Source organism: Natator depressus, chromosome 3 (assembly GCF_965152275.1).
Source record: "Natator depressus isolate rNatDep1 chromosome 3, rNatDep2.hap1, whole genome shotgun sequence".
Lineage (NCBI taxonomy): Eukaryota > Metazoa > Chordata > Testudines > Cheloniidae > Natator > Natator depressus.
In genome coordinates this window covers 148,318,343-148,337,045 of record NC_134236.1, presented here as the reverse complement: position 1 = coordinate 148,337,045, position 18,703 = coordinate 148,318,343, and the positions used below count along the sequence as shown (strand labels likewise).

Here is an 18,703-nt window from a genome sequence, read left to right as displayed (position 1 = left end):
TTCAGAAACCATCACCTGATATTGCCAATCTGACTGACTATCATATGAGAAAAAGTGAGGGTATAGGGTTTTGTGGGTAGTTTATTTTGTTGCTTTGAATTATTAACTGGTTATGTTAATTTCAGTGTTGTTTATTATGTTGCTGTGTGGTTACTCTTGTGTGGCTTGAGATTTTAATTAATTGTCAGTGCACCCAAAACTGTGGATATGCTTTTTTTTGTTTGCATCTAAATATAAATATCTAAACAAACTAAAATGGATTTATAGAATAGTGAAATAAACAGAGAACTGCATATGGAAGCTATATTCACAGCTTTTCAACTACTCTCACTAGTGTGAGGCTACTTCTTTCTAAATTCACAGCAGAAAACTGTTTCTCTCTACCATAATACACAACCATTAACATATACTGAAATCAAGTTTAGGCAGAAAAAGTTTGTTAGGAATAGAAGATAAATACCTTACTTCCTCAAATTGACTGCATGACCTTTTAACGTGCAGAACATTTCTTCAGATCAAGCCAGTACACACTTTGTAATGCCTAACTCATAATTAATCACATTCTCCACCTTTTAAGACCGAGCTTGTCCTTGAGCTGCCCGCATGATGGGACATGAACCACGGCAACAAGCTGGGCATCTATACAACCATTCTTTACAAAAACTAACTAAAAACTCTCCTTATTGTGCAAAAGTACATAAATGTAATAACATTAAAAAAAAGTCACTGATCAGAATGCAATCCTGAGTGCCAGCTTCTCAAGAAGTGTGTTCTGAATAGAAGATTGGAGGAAGGGATCTGTCAGTTTATATTGGCTATTCTCTCTGTTATATCTAAATCTAGCAGAGTTCACAGAGCATTTTTTATCTGAAAAGAAGCCATGATGTGGAAATAGCATTACATAATTCTAAAGGTGAGTCAGGTTCAATTTTTTTTTTATAAACAGGAAACCATACTAAATACTGACCGTCTTGTTTGTATGAAAATTATCTTGTTTTTTATTATTTTGACTTATCTGTTTTGACATGTAAGATCCATCCAGACATCATACAAAATATTTCCAAGATTTGAAACTATGTTTTTTCTATGCTATTTGTTTACAGTTTTACTCACAATGGAAAGGTGATGCAAGTTGATTCTGGCCCATTCTTAGAGGCAATGAATCCTCAGCGGATTGGTCTCCTGAAATCACTTTCTTTGCTGGATAATATTTGGGTTTGATCACATATTCTTGTGTCTGGCCATGATGAAGATTCATCATCAAAGTCTGAGATGAAACGGGTATCATTCTGTTTAAGGGAAACAAAAAGGTGAAATTAATAAATTAACCATACAAGCAAACACACACACACAGAGGAAACTATTGATAATGCATATGTACTCATTTTAAGGTCTTAAAATAAAGTTTGGAAAACTTATTGGATTAAAAAAGTCTTTGGCTTTGAAACATAGCAACTGAGTTTCTATTCATTCTACCTGGTCATGCCTCTAGCATTCTCCTGGCCTTGTCAGTCTATAGCTCATCCTACAAAGGGGATCTATTAAATGTGTGGAGACTGTCTTATGATATTCCTACTAAGTAGTGATATCATTTATCAGATTACCAAAAAATATATATAGCTGAGGAGGGGATCTCTCCTCAGAACTCCAAGTCAGAACTCAATTTTGTTAGAACGTAGGAATTTCCAGATTGGTTCAGACAAGTAGAAATGCATCTCGGCCATTCTCTTGTTTCCTACAATGACTGGTACCAAGTATTTCAGCTAAAGATACAAGAAATAATGAAATAACTTGCTCATTAGGGAAGTTTCTTCCTTGGTTAGTTAGTGGTTGGCTTATGAGCTAAAGCATTTAGGTTTACAATCACTTTACACATTTTTAACCTCTTTAATGGACCTCTCTACTTAAACCAAGTCTAAATTTGGCCCAGAGTGACTAGTCCACTATCAAAATGAAAGAAAGAAATATATTCAGTGAGCCCTCCTTTTTAATTTGAATTAACAGTGAAAATCTTTACCATCTAAGTGTGTTTTAAAGGAGGTATTTTTGTAATTATTATTATTACCCCTTTTTGACCCAAGCAGCTAGTCAAAGCTCAGGGCCCTAGGAACGTCCCAACTGGGAGCAGAAATTGATGAAGAAGTCTGGTAAATTCTTTGATGCATCTTGTTTATTTGCAAGGAATGTACAAAGACCTGCTTCTCTGAAGGCAGCAGGAACCAAAAAATGGGACAACTTCTTTGCTTATAGCCCCAAGCCACTTTAGCCAGCACCAGAGCCAGAATCTTACTCTAGGCTTCACCAGGGTCACACCATGCTTACAGGCTGCTACTTGGCTTTCTTCCTGCCTCTGATGAAGTGTTTTCACCTTGTATGTCTGTTTTCACTTCATCTGTTTCGCCCAAGTTGTCAGATGGTTACAATCTCTTCAGAAAATTTTGCCTTCATCTATGATCACTGAGTATGAGAGAGGTAAGCTTCTTTGATCACTGTAGCGTTGACTGACCAGTGCCCATCTTTCCAAATTCTCACCAAGTCTTTGTTTTTTAACTGTGCAAGGGATCTTTCTCCCTTGACTTGTACTTTCCCACTCATTTCCTCACTATTACTCCTTTCTTTTTGTCCCATATCTGGTACTCAAGTATTTAGACATCTGTTGTAAAGTTTAGCAGATGATTTCCACATTTCAGCAAAGTAGCTCTATAACTGAGTGGTACTAAAGATGGATCTTGGTCTTGCATCCAGTGCTTTTTTGAGCAAGTTCTTCACTATACATACTCCACATTCAATGAATCCATTGGCTTGAAGTTATCTGGGACTAGATGTCTTATGATGAATGTTGTACATTTTAGCAAAGTCCAGAAATTCCCTATTTTTGAACTGTGGTCTGTTGTCCATTATTACTGTTTTTGGAATTTCATGACACGCAAATACAGATTTAATGTGCCTACAACTGTTGCTGCTGTGGTATCGTCAAGCATGACTATTTCCAGGAAAGTGGTCAAGTCGGCCCATTGTAACCAGGTGATTATGTCTTCCAGGTTAAACATGTCAATTCCTACTTTTTCCCATGGAGCTGCAAGATTTTTATGCAATATCACTAGTTCTTTCTGCTGAGATTCTCTGTACTTCTGACATATTCCAACCTGCTCGCCATTTCTTCAGTGTCAATATTTATCTGTGGCCAGAATACAACATCTCTAGCTCTCTTTTTGATTTTTGATTTGATTTCCACAGTATGCGTCCGATGAAGTGAGCTGTAGCTCACAAAAGCTTATGCTCAAATAAACTGGTTAGTCTCTAAGGTGCCACAAGTACTCCTTTTCTTTTTGCAAATACAGACTAACACGGCTGTTACTCTGAAACCTTTTTGATTTAGTCATTCCTAGGTCCCCTTCATGTATTTGTTCCAATGTTTTCCTTCACATCACTGTGGGAACCACGATCTGGGTCCACTTCAAGAGGACTCCTGAGATCGCTGAAAGCTCATTTTTATAGCGGGAACAGGCAGTTGGGAAGTATTAATTTTGTCCCCACCTTTATGTATCACTTGTATCACTGCTTACAGCATTTCATCTTTAGCTGCTTCTGTCTCCAATTCATGCCATATGCCTGGAGATACAGCACGACACTTTTATCATATTCACATGTATGTTCACTGATTGATCCAGATATCAGATTGTGTATTGTCAGATGGAGCACATGCTCTTGAAGGTGTGTCTACCATTACTAAGTGGCATCCAGGTAGGAACTCCAGGCTGACGACATACTTCTGTACTTATAAAAGTAGTTACTGCATCCTTAGTGCTGCTTCTCCAAGTCCTTTTTTCTGTATTGCAATCAGTGAATTGTGATCAGTTTCTGCATTGAAGCTACAACCAGAGAGAAAGTTGTGAAATCTTGTACACCCATTTCCCAGACCTAGTGTCAATTTTACAATTAGTGTATACATCTTCTCTGTGGCTGTCAAAGCCCTACATGCTGACAGCTAATTAATTCCATGACACTGTAATAATACTGTTCCCAACGCTCCTTTGAAGGCAGCTGTGGAGAGTTTGAGGTCTTTCAGTGGCTCAAAACTTGCAGCACTAGAGCGAATGACAGAATGTCCTTTAAATTACTGAACTCTTTTTCAAGACCTGGTATCCATGCCCATTCAATGCCCTTGTGAAGCAGCTGTCTTAGGTATGAATTTGCTGACACAATTCAACATGCCTACAGCCTCTAACTTCCCTTTTTATCTTCAGGTCTCCATATGTTCAGTTTTGCAAGACTCTTTGATTCATCAGGTAAAAGTCCTTTGGAGGTCATTCTTTATGTCAACTATGTTATTTTGAAACTGACATTTGACCTTTTCATTTTAAGGTTATTACCTCTTGCAATCTCTCTTCAGTCATCCCAGATGTTCAATGTTTGCAGTGTTGTTGTAGCCATGTTGAATCCAGGATATTAGTGAGACAAGGTGGGTGAGGCAATATCTTTTATTGGACCAACTTCTGCTGGTGAAAAAGACAAGCTTTCGAACTAAACAGAGCTTGTAAGAAGTTGGTCCAATAAAAGAAATTACCTCACCCACCTTGTCCCTCCCAAATGCCCAATGGCTGTATTGCCCCAAATTATGATGTCATCAATGTACACTTTCATACCTGCTAGACTGTCCAGCATCTGGATCATTGTACAGTGAAATACTTCTGGAGTCTTATAAGTTATTGGGAGGCAAACATTTCCTGTGATTACATCTTCATATGATGCCATTAATACTTTCATATCTGGTTCTTTGTTGTCTTTCTGACTCTCTCTGGTATATATCCTCTTAACAAGACTAAGCACCTCAAGCATGTGTAAACCCAAGACTGTTTGCTTGCCTCTGTGTACCACCACAAACTCGTTTTATCAATTTCCCTTTATCTTTAACTGTCAATGTGCACTCTCCCAATACTAGAATTGTTGCTCCATTATAGTCTTTCACAGACACTTTTGCCTCTTCCGCTTTTTTATGCTCCTTACATCTCTCTCTGTCAGTTTCTGTTGTTACGTTTACTTGTGCCTCAGTGTCTATCTTTTATGTCATATATGTGCCATTCGTTCACATTTTAATTAGTCCATCTGTTGCATTTTCAGCCTCCTCTTGTATGTCATATGTGCCATTTGTTCACATTTTAATTAGTCGATCTTTTGCATTTTCAGTCTCCTCTGTTATTGTGCTTAAAAATAGCTCTTGCTCTTCACTTGAGGAAACCTTTCTGCAATTAATACGTGCACTTTTTTGCCTTCTCTGCACCTTTTAGCATAATGGTTGGGTTTATAACTATTTCTACATATTTGCCAGAATGCAGGGCATTTCCTATACTCAGAATGGTTGCCACATTCCTGGAATTGTTTCCTGCTTTCCAGGTTTTGGTCTTTGGCCAATTTAATTTCTGTTAACTTTTCCCTTCCTAGTTTAGCTATCGTACTCACAGTCAAATGCTCTATGCCTTTCTCTAGGCTTTTTATTTGTGCTTTTTGCTGCTTGGAAAATACATATTGCCCTTTCTAGTGTCAAATCCATCTCCCTTAGTAACCATTCACAGACACTTTTATTGTTATACCCCAGGACAATCTGGTCTTTAAATCAGAGAGTTTTAATATTCCATATTCGCACAACTGACGTTTTAGTTTTAAGTCTGTAACAAACTCCTCCGTTCCTTTTCTTTCATTCTGTGTCCCCATCCAGAACAGCGCTCTCTCTCTCAAGTAACATTTTACTAGGAATACAATGATCCTCAAAACATTTTCATTATTTCTGCAAAGCTTTCCTCTTTCCCCACTACCTCTGTATGGAATGCATTGTGTACATTTAGGGATTCTGTACCTCTCACCATTAAGAGAAGAGCAATCTTTTGCTCCTCCTCCAGTTGATTTGCCCCTATGGCCTTCATATACAGCTGAAATCGCTGCATTCAGCATTTCCGCTGATTCTCAGGGCTGGTGGGGCAGTTACACGCAGTTGCACGGGCTCTGTAGCAGCCATTTCAATGTTACCTCCCTCTGGATCTTCCTGCATGCTGTGCCTTCCACTTCTGGTCACACACAGTATCCTAGCCCTGGTCTACACTATGAACTTATGTCAATATAAGTACATTGCTCAGGGCTGTAGGAAATCCAAACCCCAAGCAGTGAAGTTATACTGACCTAATCCCTCAATGTAAACAGTGCTATGTTGATGGGAGGGCTTCTCCTCCCATCAACATAGCTACCACCTCTCAGGGAGGTGGAGTACCTAATCTGATGGGAGTGGAGGTAGCATCTTCACACGGAGCACTACAGTGCTGTAAATGTAGACATGCCCTTACTGGCAAAGCAGATCACTGTCAGGATAAACCTTTTATTGTGAATATAACAGGTAACAACTTTCTACCACTCTGGGTGGCTGAAGTGGAAGTGTGTACCAGAAGACCAAAGACTGAATAAACAGTGTACAGGAAGTGTGGCATCTGTACACTTCCTAGAAGGCTTATGTCATTTAAGGAACATTCAGAGAGGTTTGAAGGGAGACTCCTTGAGCTGCAGGACTATACTGAGGTCCCAGGCAGAAGTTGGTTCTCTAACAGGTGGTTAAGCGAGCAATAGCCATTTGAGAAACTTTGATACCATGGAGAGAGAGGAAACCAAACATGACAGCTGGATGGCAAAATGAGACTGCTGTGAAGTGAACATTATTGGAGCTGAACAACAGGCTGGCTTGTTTTAAGTGTAACTAAAAGTCTTGGATCTTCAGTAGCAAACCCTGGACCTGGTATGTCCCCATATCAAGAACCTCTTCCATTCAGATGAGTATGTCCTTCTGGTAGATGTTTTCCTTCTCTGATTCAGGATTTCCTGGATGTGCTGGGAGCAGTCTCTAGCCATGGTACTTAACCAGCCAACTGTCATACCGTCAGGTGCAGTGACTCTAGGTCTGGATGGAGTATCAGGCTGTGGTACTGTGAGACGGGTCTAGGTAGTCTGGGAGCTGCATAAGAGGCTGATGGGACATCTGCAGCAGCTCTATCGGCCAAAATTGTCTCTGTCAGAGCTATGAGAATGATCATGGCTTTGTCTCTTTTGATCTTGGAAATTAGGGAAACTGGTAGAAAGGCAGAGAGTAGGCCTCTGTTCCAATGCAAAAGGAAAGTATCTGGTAACAGTCCTGTACTCAGGCCTCCTCTGGAGCAGTAGCTCTGACACTTGACTTTATCCTCACAAATGATGGAACATCGATTCTGTGATGGATCTGTGCAATAACCATTTGTGATTGGTCATTGACTGCCCACACAGGAAATCCATTAGGCTGCTGCTGACTCACAGGAGATGAAGGATGAACAGGGATCACCCTCTTCTGATGGCAGAATTTGACAGCATCCAGGCAGAGGGACGAGAAGCAGGCACCTAAGTAGGGGCAGATGTGAATTCCCTGCCTTCTCAGGTGGGCTATTACCACTGCTAGGCATTTCAGAAAGACCAACAGTACTGGGGAGAGTTTGAGTGCAAACACCTTGTAGTGGTAATGCTTTGACCACACTGTGAATTCTCAAGTGCTTCCAGTGGGCCAAGTGATTGGTTATGTGGAGGTATGCATCTCACTAGTCAAGAGCCATGAACCAGTCTTGAGCCTGCAGAGGTGAAGTGATGGATTCTTCTTCTAAAGTGGCATATGTATTTGTTCAGTCTCCTCCGGACTAAGATAGGACCACCCCCCCCCCACACACACACCCCTTTCTTCTTTGGGATAAAGAAATATTGAGAATAGAAGCCTCTTCCCCTGTACTCCTGAAGGATCTCTTCTAGATAAGTGCATCCCTTGACTTGCAAGTCCTTGAGGAGAAGGATTTACACACCAAATATTTATCTGGGATGAGACTCTCCCCCAGGCAGAGTAGGTATCAACTATGCTGGTTGCCCAGGGGGGATGAGTCCATTGTGGTTCAGTCACTTTTTATACCCTAAGAATTTAAAGACTGTCCTGGCAGTAGGAACCAGGCACCTTACCCCACTGAAAGAGGGTTGCTGTGTCTTTTCCTTTGGAATGTCCAAATTAAGAAAAGAAAGAATAAGGAAGGTGAAGATAGGTTTTCTCTACTAAACTAGTTAAAAAGGAATGGGTTTGAGCTCAGTAGCATTAGCAGGTTCAACCCTTGCTGGGTTCAGTCTTGCTGCCAGGCATGGGAAGAGGAAACTGAGGCAGGGTGGCAGCTGCTCCACACTTTATGTGAGCATTAGGTGGTGGAGGGTGCATGCACAGCCCCATTGGACACTGCTATTCAAAAAAAAATTTCAATCTTGTGTGCATGAGGTGCATGCGCACCTAACAGTGGGATCCACACTGACACGTACTCGAAGAACATATTTTATGACCTTTCTCCTCTCCCCTTCTCCTCATCTCTTTTGACACCCTCTTACTCAGTCTTCCTATTCACAAACTCTTAAGTCTCATTTGTTTACTGCCTCTAAATAAATCCCTCCTCAAAGCTAATGTACTATGACACCTTTAAGAGATCAACCAATTAGCGATAGGCAAGTTGAGTGACCACTAAGGATATCTAGCTCTTCTTTTAATTATTTATAAACAACAGTACAAATGTATATAAAAATTGCATATATCTTACTGTTTCCCACTCTCCCTGCCCCCAACTTTAAAAAGTTGGTTGTCTTCTCTTACTGTAAGTTCCTTGGGACAGGGCCTATCTATTACTATGAGTCTGGACAGAACATAGCTCAGTGGGGCCTCTGAGCATTACTGCAATGTAAATGTTAAATAATACTAATGCTACTATAATACATGCTATTTTGCAAGATTAAAATTAAGAATTGTATAAATCAAGCATGATTTTGAAATAAGATTTCATTTCACATAGATTTATATCGCTGCAATATATGTGCAAGCAAGACTGTAAATAAACTGTCAAAATGGATATTAACTTAAATACATTTGACTAATAAGATCTCCTTGGCTAACGTGTACATGAGCCACATGAACAGATGTTTCATTGTGCCACCTCTCCCTTCAATGCATCCATACAATACCCACAAATATTAATGAGGTTTTGAAAGCACATCAAGGGAGGACTAAACCTCAATGTCACTAAGTAACCTGCATGCAAAAGAAAGTTTTCTTACTCTGATATATAGCATTCCTGGACTGCCTTTATCAAACAGATCTGGCAGGCAGAAATGAAAGCAGCAACATTTGGCATGAAAAGTCCTGTCTAGACTAAATAAGCCAAGCCTGACTCAGGCTGCCTCCTTCTAAATTCATGTTATTTACTGTGAGTCAGATTCTTCCTTGCTCTGCCCCCACGCCTAGTAATAATTAAGGAAAACTGACTTGCCAGAACAATCTTTTTATATGGCCCCAAAAGACAATTCATTCCCCTCTCTTACACACTACCCCAAAATAAAATGGAAGCGTCAATAACAAAAGATTATTTGATTTTTCTTAAACTCTTGTGATAATTAAGAAACTATTCAGGCCTGGATTTCAAAAGCATGAAAATATAACCAATATTTTTCCTTCCATTTAAATAAAAAAAAATACAGCCATTAGTTCACCCTGGCCTCTGACAGCTGTTTTCTCCTTCAGATAAATTGCTTATGCATATTTTAAAATATTGTGGACAAGGTTTAACTTTCAAACTGATACATGTGTGGGATTTCTTCATATCTTTGTGCTAATAAAATATGGCCTATTTCACAATGTCTTCAAGAGCAGGGAGCGTTCAAAACTTTCCATTCTTCTGTTCAGTCTCATAAAAATTTCATATTAAACTGAGAGGTACAGATGAAATCTTGTCACTGAGATATAGTACAAGCATCACAACATATATATTGTGTTGTATTTGTGCTAGAATAGCAAAGGTTAAGTTAACCTTTTCTAATGAAAATGCTAATATCTCAGCAAAAAAACTTTCTTCCAGGGTATACTTCACGAACAAAGTCACAGTGCAGGAGCAATCTTTAAACAATATCTGAAAGTTATCACATTAAAAAAAGGAAGTTTCTAGTTTCAGATTTTTTGAGACTTTTCATTCAAAATTTTGTTTTTAAACTGAGATTTTGCACAAAATGTAAACTAGATTTTATTTGAAACAAAAGAAATTGATGGTATGGATTTTTAATACAGGTACTTAATGCAGATAAGCTGCAATGGCATGGAACTCTAAAAACACTCCAACAAACAAAAATTCATTATTCACCATATCTCAGGTAAAAAGATCTGTAATTGAAAAGCTCTCTAAATAGGAGTCTATAAAATACAAATGTCTACTTTACCCATAACTACCCCCTTTACACTGATTATGTTCAGTTATACAAGTATATATCTTTTGACACCATTTTAACTCCTTCTTAAACATTCTCATGACCTGTCAAAACCAAATAAATTAACTTCAGTTTTCTTCAGCTTTACATTTCAGGACACAAGCATCTTTGTTGGACAAGAAGAGCATCCACAAACACAACTCCATCTCTTCTTTCTCTGCTTAACTCAGATTTCCTGTTTAACTCAACTCTCTGTAATCTTGATATCATGCTTGACCATGAAATCTCTTCCTCTTTCATTTTCAGTATCTGCAAATCTGTCTTATCTCTTCTGCAACACTGTCCATATAAATAACTTTCTCATGTCCACTTTCTCTGAAACTGTCAACAACATCATAATTTCCTTGAGTACTGTAAATCTTTTCCCTTTGGTCTCCCAAAATCTCAGCCCTGCAGGCTCCAGAATGCTGAATATGCAGAATACTGCTGTCGACCTGTGCACATGTAGAAAGATGCAGAATCATAGCACTCCATCCTCAAGAAGCTACACATAAGACCTGATCTCTCACTACTTTCTTCCCCTTCCTATCTGCTCATCTATCCCACATCTCCTTCCTTGCTAATCTCAACAGTATTTATATGAAAGCCTATTTCTCTGCAACTTCTGACATGTGGAACAGCCCTCTTGTTGCTTTCTGTCTCATGGACAAGGCCCTACGTAGCCTGCAGCAAGGTGACCTTAAGTTTTGTGAGGAGATTCCTAGATTTTGTGGCATTGTGTTGCAACACACTAGAAATTTGGTAACTTTTGTTTAAATGTTTCAAAGTTGAGGGTTTTAATTAATTAAATATGAACGTTAGTGACGCAATCAGTATGTAGTCACAGTGTTATTAATTTTATATTAATTATATTATATTCAATTTATTTTACACTGTTCCCACACTATCAGTTTTCAATTGAGCCAATATTTTTGTGTTAAAAAATAGTAACTCCACCACTTAAGTTGTTTAAAAGAAAACTAAAGCTTTTAGCAACTTGGTGGGGAGCAGCTGGGTCTTCTGACAACTGGGGAGGCAAGAGAGGCAATTAGTGACTGTAGGATAAACAAATTAGTTGGATGTTTCTTACAAGTGACCAGCAGTGAAACAGTTAAGTGTTAACATTTAAACTGTCATCTTTAAATTTCAGATTAAACAATTTACTGTGAGGATTGAGGTAATTCACAGAGCTCAGAGCTATTGTTTTATACCGTAGATTTAGGCAGAAGACACCGCATCAGCAAAACTCAGGCTATGTCTATACCAGTGGTGGACAACCTGTGACCCGTCAGGGTAATCCGCTGGCAGGCCGTGAGACAGTTTGTTTACACTGACCGTCCGCAGGCAAAGCTGCCCGCAGCTCCCAATGGCCGCAGTTCGCCGTTCCCGGCGAATGAGAGCTGCAGGAAGCCGCGGGGAGGAGGGATGTGCTGGATTACATTGACGCAGACTAGGAACTGTTTAGTTTGTGCCCACCCAGAGGAATTGCAGTGCAGCACTTCCAGGCACACTGCTATTTACACCACTGTAGTCTGAACTTCAGGGCATTGCAGACAAGTCTTAAATTCACATTTTCGAAGTTATCTTTGCAACCATAAGGGTAAATAACTTTTTCTTGTAAATTAAATTTCTGATTCTACAGCACAATTGTGAGGCAAGGGGTGAATTCTGCAACCATGCCGAGCTCATGGACTCTCTGGCTCTTCTCATAGCTCACCTGAAAATATAACTTTTTCCATTCTCTATAATAATTATTTTCTCTCTCTCTGCTAATATTAATTTTACAACTGTATTATTTATCTCTATATAGCCTTTGGGGATATTGTAGCTATGAAACAGTCTATGCCACTTGGCTATGTATTTAGAGCTTGATAATTTGATAGAAGGAAAATTAATACTGTACAATACTAGAAAGCTATCTTAGTAAAAGTGATTAAACAATCCCCTTTAGGCAAGTTGGTTGTTCTTATGTCAAAAAAGGAAAGTGAAAAGCCTCTACAAACTTTAAGTAAATAAAGCTATAGTACAACAAAAGAAAGGATGAGTAAGGACACTGTAATAGAGAAGGAAAGAGTAGGAAAGTACAATCAGACAAAATAATACCATAAAGGAGCAAGATCCCTTCCACAGTTGAAAAACAAAGACTGGATGAGATTTTGGCAACATGGGCACTGACCAGTCAAAGCTACAGTGATCAAAGAAGTGTCACCTCGCTCATAGTCAGTGATCATAGATGAAGGCAAAATCTTCTGAAGGAATCATAACCACCTGACAACTTGGCAGACACAAATGAAGTGAGAGCAGACATACAAGGTGAAAACACTTCACAAACTGACGCTGTTATTAACCATGAGACTAAACAGTCAGTTAAGACAAGGGTTTAGAAACTGGAGGGAATGTCCTTACGATACCTTTTAGGAACTTCATGGTAGTGAGGCGTGTAAACACTGTGCAGCTCTCCACCACAGGCTAAAAGGCATTATCAATTCCCATGGGGTAGATTTGGCAGCTAATAGACAGACCAGATGTCTTCAACAAGAAAAGGTTTTCCAGGATAGGAGGGATTCCCAGTTCCTCAGAAGGTAAGTGGCACTGCTGACTCCACAGGGAGAAACACTTCCACTCGGTGTGATAGCATTTTCTTGTAGAGGGTCTCCTGCTATTGTTAAGGATGGACTGCATATCCTCTTAGCAGGCTCTCTCTACACTCATTGTCCATCATGTCACCAGATGGCGGGAAGCTGGGATAGGGAATTTAGTCCTGCCCTTGTTCAAGACAGTAGATCTGTGAAGGGTTGTAGGTGAATGAATGGGCCAGAGACCAACTGCAGGATGGTGATGAACCAATATTGTCTCAGCCACCAGGGAGCTACCTGGACCACTGCTGCCCTATCCAGTCTGATTTCCCTGAGGATACGGGGGGGGGGGGGAGGGGAAGCAATGAACACATCAGTGGGTCCGACTACTGCACCAAGGTGTGCCCTCTGGAGTTGAGGTTCTGGGCAGCTCTTGAGCAATGTGTCAGGCACTTTTTCTTCTTGTGAGTTGCAAAAAGGTCCCAGGATGGGACACCCCATTGATGAAAGATGTATGGCACTAAGCCTGGGTAGAATTCCCACTTGTGAACCCTGTGGAAATGCCTACTGAAGCTGTCCACTAGGGAGTTCATAACTCCTGGCATATGTACTGCTGAGGGGGTAATCTGATGCCAGACACACCAATTCCAGTGCTAGACCAATTCTCTGCAGAGTAGGGTGGACCTCACTCCACTCTGTTTGTTTATGTAACAGATAATGGTCATGATATCTGATCTGACCTACATATGTGTGGACTCAATAAGAGATAGGAATGTTTTGCATGCATCCCATACTGCCCGAAGCCCAAGAAGATTGATTTGCAGCCTGGATTCCTGTGGGGCCCAGGAACCCTAAGCTGTCTGGTAGTCTAATTGTGCTCCCCAACCCAGTAAGGAGGCATTCCTTACTGTGTGTCTTTGTAGATGAAGGTGTGGGAATGAAGGGGACATCAACACATACTTTGTTCCTGGTCTCCCACCAGGTTAGCAACGTCAGCACATTCCAGGGTAGCAAGACCTTCTTGTCCAAGGAGTCCCTCTTTGGAGCACAGAACGTCCTCAGCCAGACCTGGAGGCACCACAGGTGCAGCCTTGCAAAAGGGGTGACAAAAATGAATGTGTCCATATGGCCTAGCAGGACCAGCAGGACTGGATAATCATCTGAGGGCTGAGACGGAGCTGGGCAATAAGGTCCCTCATCACAAGGAACTGGTTTTGAGGGAGTAGGCCCTGGCCATGATTGAGTTCAGGCTTGCCCCAATAAACTCTATAACTTGTGAGATAGGAGGGTGTTAAAGTGGACTCTTCTGAATTTACCTGAAGTCCCACAGCCTGAAATAATTTGAGCCAGGAGCTGACTGCTGCTTCCACTCCCTGATACAACTATCTAGGTAACTGTCAAATCTCTAGCTAAGAAAATATTGGGCTTCCTTGTCTGCAGAGGTATGCAGCCACCACAGAGAGTACCTTTGTAAAACCTTTGGGGCTGTTGAGAGGCTGAAGGGGACATATACTTGTCATTCAGTTGTCTGAGGTCCAAGATGGGTCTCCAGCCCATGTTCTTTTTGGGAGTGAGGAAGCATCTTGAATAAAAGCCTTTCCCTTTTGCGAGGTGGGGACATAGGCTCTATTGTCCCCAGCAGGAGTAAGGAGTCAGTCTCTTGTTTGAGAATCTTCTTGTGAGAAGGTTCCCTGAAAAGGGATGGGGAGGGAGGTGAGCAGACAGGAACTCTATCATGTAGCCAGTTGACATGATCTCCGAGATCTATTTGTCCAACATGATAGCCACACTGGCAGAAACAGACCAGGTGGCCCCCAAAGGGAGTGGGGGGTAACAGATGGTAAAGACACTGGTTGATGGCTTTTGATCATCCTACCAAAAAGCCTTCTTGGTAGGTAGATGGGACTGAAGAGGATAGGGCAGTGGTGCAGTGTGTCCGCCAAACTGACCCTAACTCATTTTGTAGGGGGCTTGTAGGTCTTTTGGTGGAAAAAAGACTGTGGTAGTGGGAGATATCTAGGAGTAACCAGCCTTGAATGACTCCTATGGGGTTCTGGTTTATATATTCCCAAAAGGCAGAGGGTAACAAGAGAGTCCTTGAGGAGTACAGTGACTCATCTGTCTTTTCTTTAAAATGGTGGTTACCTCGAAGGGGAGATCATCTGCCGTTACTTGAACCTCCTTGGGGAATCCAGAGGACTGCAACCATGAACCCATCTCATAACCACAGAGGTGGCTACAGAATGTGATGCCAGTCCACTGCATCCAGAGACACTTAGAAGGATATCTTGCTACCAGTTTTCCCGCATCCAGAATGGCCTGGAATTGGGGCCTACATTCCTGTGGCAAGTTATTAGTGAATTCTGAGAACTTGTTGTAATTCGTGAAGTCATACTTGGAAATCCATGCCTGGTCATTTGCTATGGGGAACAGCAGGCTAGCCAATGAAAAATTATTTCTGCCAAAGAAATCAAGTCTGTTTTCCTCTTTGTTTGAAGGGGTGGACCAGGGCTGGTGCAGCCTGCTTTGCTCCACGACTCCCTGTACCACCAAGGAAGCTGGGGTTAGGGTGGGAAAACAAATACCCTGCTCCTTTGGGGGGAATGATGTATTTCTTCTCAGCCCTTTTTAGGGTAAGAGCACAAGTGATAGGTGTGTGCCAAACTGCTCACTGGGGTGCAGAAAGCCTTACTAATGGGAAGCACTACCCTAGAAGGAGCTGTAGCCTGGAAAAGGAGTTTGTGATAGGATCCCGAACCTTCTCTCCTGGGATCTGAAGAGATTCAGCAATCTTACACAGGAGGTCCTGGTACTGCCTATAATTGTTCGTAGTGATGGAGAGGCTAGTGTCCCTGCTTTGTCTGTGGAGGCCAAGAAAACCACCACTGGCAGATCTGGCAGTACTGTCTGTTCCTCCTTGACCAAAGCACTTCTGCGGAGACTGTGGTTCCTCTCTGGAAGATGACCATTGTTGGGAGCAACGTCCAGGGTCCTTGTATCCTGGTGCCCAAAAGTACAGATTCCAGGGGCCTAATAAGGTCAGTGGACAGGATCATAAGGGTATGGAGAGGGCCTTATGACAGTTACCATTGACTCCTTGGCCAACAGTGCAGTTTGTCAGGGAGATCACTATCAGCCCTGATGGGTCTTCTAAAGCCAGCCAGATGGCTCTGCACCCTCACTAACTGGCTAAGAGTTGATACTGGGTCATTTTGGTCAGATGAGGAGGAGCTGTCAGGCTCTAGTGGAGGAGCTGATGATACTGTGTACCCTGACCAATGGATAGGAGCTAGCGAATAAAACAAGAATGGTGCCGGAGCCTCCACTTCTTAGCTGGAGCTCAGGACCGGCAAATGTCAAGTCGACAGTTACGGGATATCTCTCAGCAGAATTGGGACTGAGAGAATCGGAGATTCTGTGTCTGTGTAAACTGCCAGGTTCTTAAGGAAAGCGTAACATGGTCTCACCAGAGGAGCGCTGGCAGGTGTCTTGGGTTTGAGCAAATCCACCAATTTTGTCTTGGAAATGGTGGACTTCTGCCAGAACAGTGTCACCAATGCAGAGGGAGTATGGTCCCTTCTGTCTCTGTGTGATGTCAGGGTTGGTCCCACCCATTCAGTTTATGGTTTCATGAGAGCACTGGTACCTCTCAGTACCATCAATTTCGGTCTCTGCTCCCTGTGAGATCCGGATGCACCCATTCTGGGCACAGAGTCCCAGGCAGTTCTAGAGGAAGGGGAGAGGTAGATCTCTTTTTCAAGAGTTTGTGGGGTGATTTAACCCCACCTTCTTCAAGCCCCTGTTTAGTGGAGTCCTTGGGCCTGCTGGAAGATTCTGAGCTGGAGGATGCTGGTGTCAGAGAGGCACTTCTCAGAGGCCCAAATCAGGTAGATGGGGAATGGGAGGCCTCAGAGAGAGTCTCAATGTCTGTGGGGTCTGAATTTCCGAGATTGCCTGGTACTTAGAGGAAAGGAACAGCAGGTGTCATACCTTGAGGGGATGTGTGCTTCCCCAAGGCAGTACAGGTGGCGCTTTTGCGGGTTGCTCGCCAGGAAGACCAGGGCTCAGGCCAGGTTGGGTTTTTAAACCTGGAACTTTAAGCAACATAATACAAGCCTGAACAGTGGGGGAACTAAGGAGTGGGAACCCCCCCACCCCCAAACTATTTAACTACTACTGATCTAAACCTAAAATACCTAATAAACTATTTAACAATTTATTTACAGAACTGAAGATCAAGCAGCAATGGTAAAAGGCTATGAACACAGAAGGGTTCAGTCTCAGACTGAAAGCATCAGAAAGGAACTGGAGAGGCGGGCAACCTGCACCACCCTTTATGCTCTCAGATGGGAGCACAAGGAGACAAAGGGTGCACGTGCTATTTAAGAATTTCCAATCTTGAGTGTCAAGAACCAGAGCCTGCAATAGCACCAGTCTCCGGGCAACCTAAGAAGCGCATCTGGCTGCAGTAGTAGGTTACCTGATGGCTACACCACATGATTAGTTGGAAGAGTCAGCAGACCAGCTCCTAAACCCAGCAGCAGCAGTAGGCCAGCAGCTGCTCAAAGTATTCACCAAAGGCTGTGATAACTTTTGCACTTGCTTGTTTCCAGCCATGGGCGGCGGGTATCAAAGGCCAGAGCAAGCTAAGTCTCCCCTGACCCAGGTCATGCTCTGCCCAGAGGCTATGTCCTCTCCCCCACTTACCTGAAGCTGGCGGGGGCTCACTCAGTTCCAGCTAGCCATGGAAGGCTCGGGGCTCCTCCTGCCATGGGGCGGGGAGAGGGAGCTCGGAGCTGTTCCAGCTGCAGGGGACTCAGGGCTCTGGTGGGTGGGGGAGTATGGTGCCTTGGCAGAAGGGGCAGGGCCAGTGGGCTAGCCTCCCCAAAGTGGGGGTTCACCTGCTGCCCATGCTCCCAGCCTTGCTCCAGCCCTACTCCTGCCTTGGCCCCAGCCTTGCGTCACTGAAAGTATTCCAGTTCTGACCCTCAGCTCTGATTCCTGGCCACTGCCTCCTCTTCAAAGCACTAGACCTGACTCCTTCTCTAGTCTCTAGATATAACTCCTGCTTCAGCCACTAGACACGACTGCCCGTGTCCTGGTCTCTGACACTGGGCACACAGGGCATACACACTGCACACTGAATATAGACTGGGACCAGCACTCGCAGAACTATAATTACACTGAATGAACTGAGACAATTTTGCCAATTTTGGTCAGCTGTATTCCTTGTGGTTTCATCACATGACATAATCTTTCATTAAGGATTAATTTTTAATTCCTGGAGACTCCAGGACAATCCTGGAGGGTTGGCAATGCTAAAGACAATGGTGCAGGAAATCAGAAGAAAAAGTCCCCAGTTCAGTCTGATCAAAGGTAATTACATGCACTAAGTATTGTGGCGTTGTGTACACAGAAAAGTTTTCTTTTCACTGTAAGGTGTGAATTTAAACTAGCACAGTTATACCAGTATAAACCCCAGTGTAGATGCTTTTCCTAGTACAAAAGTGGCTTTTTTAGTTTTAGTTTATATCACCTGGAAGGGGTTTAAACTAAATTGAAAAAAGCCACTCAAAGCAAAATAAGAGTGAACAGCTGGGGTGTTATGCCAGTATAACAATAACCAATATAACAATAGGTTTCAGAGTAGCAGCCGTGTTAGTCTGTATTCGCAAAAAGAACAGGAGTACTTGTGGCACCTTAGAGACTAACAAATTTATTTGAGCATAAGCTTTTGTGAGCTACAGCTTCATCCGATGAAGTGAGCTGTAGCTCATGCTCAAATAAATTTGTTAGTCTCTAAGGTGCCA

The 18,703-nt window shown here is 42.2% G+C and overlaps 1 protein-coding gene across 5 annotated transcripts in view; it reads right to left on the bottom strand.

The window, feature by feature from the left end:
• LTBP1 (latent transforming growth factor beta binding protein 1) overlaps positions 1 to 18,703 on the bottom strand; it is a 366,969-nt gene that overhangs the window by 250,356 nt on the left and 97,910 nt on the right. For all 5 annotated transcript variants that reach the window (XM_074949024.1, XM_074949018.1, XM_074949020.1 and 2 more), the window contains exon 4: positions 1,114 to 1,289. In XM_074949024.1, the coding sequence (XP_074805125.1) occupies positions 1,114 to 1,289 (176 nt within the window). The remainder of the gene's footprint in view (positions 1 to 1,113; positions 1,290 to 18,703) is intronic.